Here is a 10,233-nt window from a genome sequence, read left to right on the forward strand (position 1 = left end):
TCAAGCTTCTATCAGCAAGCAAAGTTTGTCAATTGGCCTCTCCAAAACTGCTCCTTTTACTTTCACTCTGGTACGGCGCACCAAACCTTTCTTGTCGGCGAAGACTTCTAACACTCTACCAAGGGGCCATGAATTGCGAGGGGAATTTTCGGCGCTCACTAGAACAATATCCCCAACGGCCAGGTTCTTGCGAATCGTCGTCCATTTCTGCCTACTTTGGAGCAGAGGCAAGTACTCCTTAGACCATCTCTTCCAAAAGATATCTGCGAGATATTGCACTTGTCTCCATCTGCGTCGAGAGAAGGAGTCTTCCTTTTGGAATAACCCAGGGGGCATCTGAGGCTCCGAGCGTAAAAGAAGCAAATGGTTTGGTGTAAGGGGCTCCGGATCATTGGGGTCACCTGAAACTGTGGTGATTGGACGACCATTAATAATGCTTTCCACTTCGCATAGGAGGGTGACTAAACCTTCGTCGTCAACAGTTTGAGTTTGAAGCAAAGCTCGAAGGACCTTGCGCGTTGTTCGAATGCAGCGCTCCCAAACACCTCCATAATGGGAGCCATAGGGGGGGTTGAACTTCCACTTGATACCCTTCTGAAGTAGAGCTTCGTGAATCTTGTTGTGATTCCACGCGTTGATGGATTCCCTGAGCTCCCTCTCTCCGCCGGTGAAATTGGTACCATTATCGGATCTGATCTCCTTTACCTGGCCCCTTCTTGCTATAAACCGTTCTGAGCGCCATCAGGAAAGAATCAGTTTCCAAACTGTGCGCCACTTCAATGTGAACCGCGCGGATAGAAAGACACGTGAAAATGACCCCATATCTTTTCATAAGACTTCGCCCACGGCGTACCTGAAGAGGACCAAAACAATCAATGCCGACAGATGTAAAAGGTGGCTGACCTGGGGTAACACGATCCACGGGAAGGTCAGCCATTTTCTGCTCACAGAACGGGCCTTGACGCCGCCGGCAACTGAAACATTTCGAAAGAACTTTCCTGACAACAGAACTTGCGTTTACGATCCAAAACTTCTCGCGCGCAAGACTGATAACGTACTCTCTTCCAGAGTGACCGGAGATCTGGTGGTAATATTCTACTACAAGGTTGGTCACGTGATCCTTCTTTGGCAAAATAATCTGATGTTTGGCCTCAAATGCAGTGGACGCTAAACTTAACCTCCCACCGACACGTAAGACGCCGTTCACTAAGATTGGATCCAGACTTCGAAGGCTGCTACTTTTCTTGACTTGCGTACCGTTTTCAGACTTGCTTAACAGCTCAAGCTCATCCGGAAAATTAAACTGCTGGACGTTCCTGAGGATTTCTAGCTCCGCGATTTCCAACTCTGTAACGGTAATTGGTGGTAAAGAAAGGATGGGAGTTGAATGGATCGGCTCTCTCGATTTTCCGCGTTCACTTAACCTTTGCAAGTTTCCACGGTACCGTAAAAACCATGCAACTGACTTCTTCAATCGGTGCCAGGAAGACGCGCGTTGAAAGTACTCAACCAAAGGATGCTCCGACTCGGAAACAGAAGCGTGACAAACCTTATAAACCATCTTCACTTCCGGGTCTCCGTCTTGAAGACATCCAAGGGATAAGGGGTTCCTAGGCCAATCTTCTTCTGACTTCCAGAGAAACTCCGGCCCCAGTAACCATCTTTGGCAGCTCAACAATGCATTGGCAGTCAACGCTCTTGAAGCGCAATCTCCAGGATTCGCTACACCTTCCACATAGCGCCACTGATCTGGACTTGAGCCCTCTCGTAGTACGGCAACCCGATTGGCAACAAACGTGTGAAAACGCGTACTTTCATTCTTCACATAACGAAGCACTGACATGCTGTCTGACCAAAACACGGATTCGCAATTAGGAGGCATCTCCAGCTCTTCCTTGAGCATCTTGTCTTGTCGCACAGAAACGGTTGCGGCCGAGAGCTCTAAACGAGGGACAGAAATAGCTTTCAAAGGAGCAACGCGTGATTTTCCGAACAGGAAGGAACAATGAACTCGGTCCTCACGGCTAACCAGTCGAAGGTAAGTCACTGAACCATAAGCTGCTTCTGAGGCATCAGAGAAGTGATGTAGCTGACTGGATTTAACGGGACCAAAATCCTCTGGCTTTAAACAGCGACTTACAGCAAACTCCGAGAGCTTTGGAACATCTGCTAGCCAATTTTCCCAACGTGCAGCGTACTCAGTCGGGATCTCGTCATCCCATCCTAGCTTAATGCGACAAAGATCTTGAAGGATTTCCTTCGCGGTCAGAACGAACGGTGCCAAGAATCCCAACGGATCGAAAATAGCACTCGCTAGAGACAAGACTCGATTTAGTTCGAGTTCGCTCGAAATAAGCAAGAGACAAGATACCCCTACGCGTTGGTGGACGGGAGCTAATGTTGACTCTGAAGCGGAACGAGTCGGATTCTACACACCATTGAACTCCTAGGGCTCGCTGAACAGGCAACTCTTCCTTCCTTATGTCCATGTCCTTGATGTCCTTTGCTCGCTCCTTCTCAGGGATAGCTTGCAGAACATCACGGCTATTGCTGACCCATTTGGTTAGCTTGAAACCACCACGTGATAGTAAAGTGCATAAACTGCCAACATGCTCAACGGCTTTCTGCTCGCCAGGGAGGGACTTCAAACAATCATCAACATAAAAGTTCCTTTTAACTGTGTTAATGACGTCAGGAGGGAAACTGTGACGATTATCTTCTGCTGTCTTGCGGAGTGCGAGATTTGCGCAAGCCGGTGATGAAATGGCTCCAAATAAGTGAACGACCATCTGATATTCTTGTAATTCGCGCGCCATGTTGCCATCCTCCCACCAAAGAAAACGCAGAAAGGAACTGTCAGGATCAGGAACTCTCACTTGGTGGAACATGGACTCTATGTCCGCCATAACGGCCACTCTCTCTTCACGAAACCTCAACAGGACTCCTACAAGCGAACTGGTTAGGTCCGGGCCCTTGTACAGCATGTCATTGAGAGACTTTCCCATAAATTTGGCCGAACAGTCAAACACGACGCGGATCTTTCCTGGCTTGCGAGGGTGGTAAACACCATGGTGCGGTATGTACCAGGCTGTGCCCTTCGCGGGGCTCTTCTGATCAGGGGACACTTTGCGTGCATATCCTTTGGAGAGAATGTCTTCCATAAAGGCCTTATAATCTTGGTACAACTTCGGGTCTCTTTCCAGCCTTTTCTTCAACCAAATGGCGCGCTGCCAGGCCTGAGCCTTGTTGCTGGGTACAGGCGTTTGGCGATCCTTAAAAGGTAAAGAAATTTGATAGTGCCCATTTCTCAACTCCACCGTCTGTTCGGCGATTTGCATAAATCTACGTTCGTCTTGAGACATCTCTGTCTTGCTATCAGCGGTGGGATCGGTAAAATCGCGATTGTAGAAGTCTTCTATCATCTGTTGGAGCCCGTGATCGACTTTAGCAACAAAAGCGGATGACCGTGAACTATGGTGACGACGGCCTAAGGGACCATTTACCGCCCAGCCGATTAGCGTTCTTGAAGCATAAGGACCACCGTCTTGACTGTGTTTGATATCAAGTGGATCGAGAGCCTTGGGAACGTCACTAGCAATCAAAAGGCCAACCTCAGCGTCGAGACGAGGCAGAAAAACTCCTTGCAAGTGGGGCCACTGATCAACGTCGTCCTGAGTTGGAATGTCGCTGCTGGCCACAGGAATCTCCGGCCTGGTATAAAGGGTCGGGAGGCTAATCCACTCGTTCTCGTCCAAATCGGATACAAGAAGGTCGCGAACCAGGAAGCTGTTGGTGATGCTATTTTTCTTCTCAAGAGTAGACAGGGATATCTTAACTTGCTGACCATTAATCCCGAGCTGCTTCATGAGCGATTCAGTACAGAAACTGGAGTTGCTACCGTTATCCAAGAAGGCGTAGGTGATGACGCTCTTATCACTATCTTTCGCTCTTACTCTAACTGGTATTACGGCCATGCCTGTCCTACGACCCTCTCCTGTAGTCTCACTGTTGGCACTGGTGCCCGTTTTTACCATGTGACTACTAACTTGAGTGCTGATTACGTCTTCCGTACCCACTCCAACGTCGACAGGTGGTCTTTCACGAGGGCTTGTATGTAAAACAGTAGGATGCCGTCCTTTACAGTTCGCAATCTTGCAATTTTTCCTCTGCGGGCAAAACTTTGCGACATGTTCGGTGGATAAACATCCAAAGCACAGCTTTTTGGACAACAGGAATTGAATTCTCTCTTGGTAGGGTTTCCACCGCAATGACTGGCAATCCTCAAGGGCGTGGTTTCTGCTACAATAGAGACACCGATTTTTCCCCTGTGAGGGACCCTGATCGATTCCAGATGGCTGAACCTTGCGAGTTTGAGGTCTCTGCTCTCCATCGGCGCGTTGACTTGGCTCCTTTACACCCTGCGGAACCGTTTCACTGGTAGGACCTTCACTATCGCCTACATGTGCTAAGAGACTGAGATTCTTGGGATTGGATGTCTTGCCACCAGAGGACCGCTGACCAGGCGCCGATCTTACGGTATCGGATATCTTGCCAAAGACTGGGTTGGTTAGTATTCTTGCTTCGCGATCAACAAAAGCGACGAAGTCACTGAACTGTACTGGCCTTAACTGTCTGTCCATGATGTCATCAGCTAAGCGACGCCATCTTTCTCTCATGCTGTAAGGAATCTTGAGCACCAACTTTTGAATGTTTCCTGGCTGATCAAACTTAGAAATGTACTGGCTACCTGCCAATGCGTTCTTGCAACTTGCGAGAAAGACTGAAAAACGATTCAAAGCCACACCATCTTCTGCCTTTATGCTCGGCCAGTCGAGGGCCTTCATCTCGTAAGCGGATGCTATGCGATAATCGTCACCATACTTCCTTCTCAAAAGCCTACGAGCCTCATCGTAACCTTCTTCCGCTGGTAAATGATGACAGGATCTTACAAGTTCCTTAACGTCCCCTGCGGTGAACTGCTCGAGGTAATAGAGCCTATCAGTACTGCTAAATGTTCTGGATTCAACCAAATTTTCAAAGGCGCGAACGAAGGTGCGGTACTCAATAGGGTTTCCGTCAAACACAGGAACACGGGGCTGCGGAAGTTTGTTCCTATTCTGATTATGCGCTAGCAATACCATTATTCTATTCTGCTGAAACTGAAGAGCAGTCTGTTGCCGCTGCAAACCAATCGTTTCCTTTCTCAGATCCTCGCCGACTGTACCCGCTTGATAATCAAAGTGGCCGTAAGGAACAGAATCCATGGACACGCCCTGGCCTGGGTGGTGCACCTCGCCTGGAAAAGACCTTTTCGAGCGGGGGCTGGTACGAGGGGGATCCTGATCCTGGAGCTCTGTCTCCAATTTTAAAGGCTTCACCTCCGGTAGAGAAGGGGAGGTCATTGCTGCGTAGACCCTCTCCTTAGCTGTTGTCTTGACTATTTCGGCTTCGAGGTTAAGGCGTAATTCTTCCTGCTGTAAACGAAACTTTTTCTCTTCGAGTTTTTGGCGCTTTTCGAGCATAGAAATTTCAGCTTTTAACTCGGCAATTCTTGCGGCTTCTTTGGCTCTCGCGGCTGCAACTGATGAAGCACGGCCACCACGTGAACTTGCTCGACTAGAATGTTTTGAAACCTTGGAAGCAACTGAAGGAATTGGCGTACCAGCACAACTAATTGAATCCTCGGGATTCACCGCCGAATCTACTTGAAGCGATTCTGCTAATAGCTTGTGTTCAATATTAATTATCCAATCGACGATCTCCTGACGGAACACATGAACCTTTCTCTCTTTGTCTTCAAGATAGCGTTGACTCTCAATAAGAGCGTTCTCATCCACAATTTCTTCAACGTAATCGCGATGGGCCTCTTTAAATCTTTCAAAAGCGTTGTCCAAGTAAGGAAGCTTCTCTTTAACCTCCTGAAGATTATGATCATCAGTAAGCAAGCCAGAAATTTCATTGGAAATGGCGGTTACGGTAGATAGGTGACCAGACCTTGAATTTTTCTTTAAACGAAGTGTTTCCAGATTAGACGCTTCAAAATCCAGCGAACGGTTTGGTTGTCGCACGCGTGTTCCAACTCGCCGGGCGACGGGATCTGTAAGCTGCTTGCGGCTAAAGCTCATGACGAAACGACATGTCACCAACAATTTTCAACGATGAAACTGCAATAAGCGTGTAAGTCTCTTGGCCTTTAATAACAACACCACAAAACCAAATTCGAATGAAGATTTATTGTAACCGACGTGCTTGGTACTAAGAGTGCATACAAACAGCGTGGGTTGAAACTAAAACGGTAAAAAAGCAAAAAAGTTACAAGTTGCGACTAAGGTAAATTAGAGTAAGGAAATAACAAAGCTACAAAACGAGGACTGTGAAGTACGCTTACATTGTTTCGGCCAGAGAAAACTGCTGTAAAGCGGACTGCGAATAACGCGAAGAGACTTGCAAGAAACTAAACAGAACTGCGCTAAGCGCGGACCAAAAAGAACTGCCCAAACTGTACTGCAAAACTACGATATGAAAAATACGCTAGAACATGCGGAAAATAAAAACTTTAGAAACTTAGAAAGGCGCTAATGAAGATGAAGCAGCAAAGAAACGCTAACGAGGGCGCGAAAACTGACAGAAAGGAATAAACACCTAAATTAACGCCAAAAAAAAGACTAAACAAAAGGACGAAAAGAAGTATAAACTAATTTGCGTACGCAAAGGAAAAACAAATTACGCAAGAACGAATAATAGAAAAAATGTTACACTTGGATCTTACAGCGGGGACTCTATGGCTTGTATGCGCGTACTGGGTAATCCACATTCACTGGCTCTTGTGAACTCTCGCCATGCTCGTAAAATGTCGTTTGTTAAATTATTTTTCTTTTAACAATCAGGCAAGGCCCGCACAAATGCGTTTCGACCCATCGAAGTTCCGCGTCCTCGGTTAGGCGGTTTTGTATTAGTTTTGACCGTCCGGAGGAAGTTATTGAAAACACATATCTGACGATGCGAAATCTATGTTAGGGTTCCTTCTGCACTTAACGTAGCATTTCAGAGCTCGAAAACCTGAAGGACCTCTTAGAAAGGCTGCACTGGGGGTAGCTGCTCTGCACTTTTATCCCATTTCATCTTTCAAAGCGTTTTTACTTCTCTATTACCAGATGAAAGAAGCTATATCTATGTGGAATCTTCATATCCCAAAAAGCGAGGACAGAAGGCCCGAATTTTGACTCTATATGCCACAGAATCCCATAAGTGTCTTTCATTTCGGTACCATATGTACGGCTCAACCATTGGTCGCTTGAATGTGTACACTCGTGACCATGGTGGACAAGAGACGTTGCTATGGAGACTTGCTGGTGATCAAGGCGACCAATGGTATTCAGCTAGTGTTCCAATAGCAAGCAAACTTCCCTTTCAGGTAAGAAAAACCGTGGAAGTGTGAATGGCAAGATTTTGAGTCCTTTTTCGGCCCCTTTATCTTAGAATGTGCGACAGGTGACTTTAACGTCTGATTGAGTTTCTTTCGCTGTTTCTTCCCGAAATATTAAAAGGTAAAATAAACACCTCATAAAATCAGTCTCATAAACAATCGTTTTTTTTTTCCTGTTATTTACTCTCCAGAATATCAACCCCGTACTCCCACCTGACATTCACCTTGTCGTATTCCGCAGGTTACCTTTTGGTTGTGGTTATACAAATGATACAGCCATTGATGATGTACATAATGATATTTTGCAGGTTATCTTTGAAGATGTAATTGGTCATGGTTATACCAGTGACATAGCCATTGATGATTTAAGTCTGGGAGTCTCTGATGAGTGTCCCTTGGAACCGCCAAAAGCGGATACACAAGCACTGTCAGGTTTGTACGCTTCATTTGATGCAACTTGTTTTCTAAGTAAAGTTGTGTTTGTCGCCCTATATTGAGGAGCGTTTTATCCGATATCCAGAAATTAAGAATTACCGTAAAATTCCGAAAATAAGCCCCTCCATGTATAAGCCCCTCCAAATATAAGCCCCCCCAAACCGGTAACGCAAAAAACCCTCCGTTAAATCGCCCCTCCAAATATAAGCCCCCCGGGGGCTTGTACTTGGAAAACTGCCCTCAAATACAAAGTAAAACAAAGCCAAAACGGTAAATTTCCTCCCAACTCAGGGCTAGCTCAATCGATTTTGAAACGCAAATTTCCCTCCGTAGATAAGTCCCTCCGAATATAAGCCCCTCAAAAAATAAGCCCCTCAAAAAGGGCCTTTGAAAAATATAAGCCCCGGGGGCTTATTTTGGGAATTTTACGGTAATCTATCAAATACACGAGGAGGAGTGTTTCACCTGATATCCAAAAACCCGGAAGAGTTGTGTTAAACACGAGGAGTGTTTCATCTGATATCGAAACAACGAGAAGTAGTATATCAAACACGAGAGGGAGTGTTTCATCTGATATTCAAACAACTAGAAGTAAGTTCGCCAGTATTGGTAATTAGTGATGTCCTTTGTTTTCTCCTCATGAATTATTAATGATTTTAAAAGTTTCTACATGCAACTATGTTCTATACATTTTATGTGTATATATGTTTTCTTCTTGTACATGTAGGAATCAACTCAGCGATGCTTCAGAATAGCCCATTCTACCAGGACACCTTAAACAACTGGTTGGCCGAGGAGGGACTGGGTAACGTGTACTGGGTTCCATGCTTCCGCACCAATGCAGATGGCTGGAATGCAAGTATTTTTCAGAGTCAGTGTGCGCTTAAAGCGGCCACAGTTGTTATTATCCGAAAACGCGATTGTTTGTTTGGTGGATTCGCCGATAAACCATGGAGTGGTAAGCTTAAACCTTGCCACTGTGTTAGTTCTACACCTGAATTAGCGAAACGCTTTTGCGTTATAGTAATTTTTGTATTTTAACTAATAATTTAGCGTACTCTTACTTCTAGCTTTAGACGTTAGTACTTATTTTTATTCAGTACGCTTGGTGAACTTTTGTAATTTAAGAAATTGTAATGTTTTTCTGAGGCACGCCCCTATAGGAAACCGCGTGTTATGTTGAATTAGTTTAGCGTGATTGAATAAAGCTGATTCTATTCTAACCTATCCCATTCCATTCCATCCAATCCCATCTTATCCTATCCAATCTTATTCTACCCTATCTTACTCTATCTTACCTCAAGTTATAAGGCTGAACCGAGAGAGGCTATCATACAAAAAAATCAGTTTCTTTTCAAACCGATTAGATTGAACATGTTTTTGAGGGGATCATACCCTTTTTCATTGACATTTCAAGACAGTTGAAGTTACGACCCTACGTATCGCTTCTAGATTTCTTCTGATCTTGTTCATTTCTTATTGTTAGGTTCCGTCAGTGGATTCAGACCAAGTAAAAAAGCTTTCCTGTTCACACTGCAATCCACAATGGCGCAAAATATGGAAGCAAAGTTGAATGTTTTCACCACCAACAGGTCTTATGCCTTATACCGATTACAGGGAGAAATTCGATTCGGGACCGACCTCGTAATTAATCTCAAAAATGGGTCTGCCTTCTTTAACGTTGGAAACGTTTACAAAGGAAATCGTTCATTGTGTGAGTTTCAGGATTCAGTTGTGGACTTAAGCGACATGGAAGTGCTTTATCCCTTTGGTATGTATCGCCTTCCTCTCTCATTCTCGTTTTGTAGCCTCTTAATACACCTCGTTCGTTTGATAAGGGAAATGAGTCATGTGAGAAAATAGCTGCAATAATACCAACGTTATGTGTTCAAAGAAGGAAAATAGTTTGTTTGCTCTTTAACTCGCCACAGATGGATAAAATCACTCGGAGAAGAAATGATGTTAAAAAAGATGTAAAATTGAATTGACTGCCTGAGCATCAATTGAGCGGAGCAAAAACAGGTGAGCTTGGAACGAACGCGGGGCGTGAGTGAGAATTAAAAGGAAGCGTAGAGATTTCGCCCCATATCCCTCTTTCCCTGGGTACCACCTCAGATTTACCAGCTCAACCAATCGCGAACAATACAATTGCAGACGGAGATATTGAGGTGATGGTCTATTCCGAAAACAGAAATAGAATGACCTGTTAGCTCGTATATTTCTTCTCGTTTTCTATATTTCTCTTTGTTCTCTTTCGTTTTACTAGATTCCTTGTGTGATCCGCCTTGTCTTCGTGGGCAGTACTGTGATGAGATCAGTGGCAAGTGCGTTTGTGACGTAACCAAGCGAGATGTACAAAGATGTTACGAGAG

The 10,233-nt window shown here is 45.2% G+C and overlaps 2 protein-coding genes across 2 annotated transcripts in view; one reads left to right on the plus strand and one right to left on the minus strand.

The window, feature by feature from the left end:
- LOC140925009 (uncharacterized) lies at window positions 1-6,125 on the minus strand. Its single transcript, XM_073374972.1, has 3 exons — window positions 2,437-6,125; window positions 904-2,345; window positions 1-731 (listed from the first exon to the last, which is right to left on the minus strand). Exons 1-3 carry the CDS (start codon window positions 6,123-6,125, stop codon window positions 1-3), a joined length of 5,862 nt encoding a protein of 1,953 aa, XP_073231073.1.
- A 3,257-nt stretch (window positions 6,126-9,382) lies between these two features.
- Window positions 9,383-10,233, plus strand: part of LOC140925010 (uncharacterized) — a 12,882-nt gene continuing 12,031 nt past the window's right edge. The window contains exons 1-2 of the mRNA XM_073374973.1: window positions 9,383-9,632; window positions 10,128-10,233. The exon at window positions 10,128-10,233 is cut by the window's right edge and continues 5 nt beyond it. Of these exons, the coding sequence (XP_073231074.1) occupies window positions 9,407-9,632; window positions 10,128-10,233 (332 nt within the window). The 5' untranslated portion in view covers window positions 9,383-9,406. The remainder of the gene's footprint in view (window positions 9,633-10,127) is intronic.

Source organism: Porites lutea, chromosome 14, assembly GCF_958299795.1.
Source record: "Porites lutea chromosome 14, jaPorLute2.1, whole genome shotgun sequence".
Lineage (NCBI taxonomy): Eukaryota > Metazoa > Cnidaria > Anthozoa > Scleractinia > Poritidae > Porites > Porites lutea.

Coding starts and splice junctions, on each gene's coding strand:
- LOC140925009 (XM_073374972.1), bottom strand. CDS start 6,125: ATGAGCTTTAGCCGCAAGCAGCTTACAGATCCCGTCGCCCGGCGAGTT. Junction 2,346..2,436: donor CGAGCCCTAGGAGTTCAATG/GTGTGTAGAATC, acceptor GCTTATTTCGAG/CGAACTCGAACTAAATCGAG. Junction 732..903: donor CGTGGATCGTGTTACCCCAG/GTCAGCCACCTT, acceptor GATGGCGCTCAG/AACGGTTTATAGCAAGAAGG.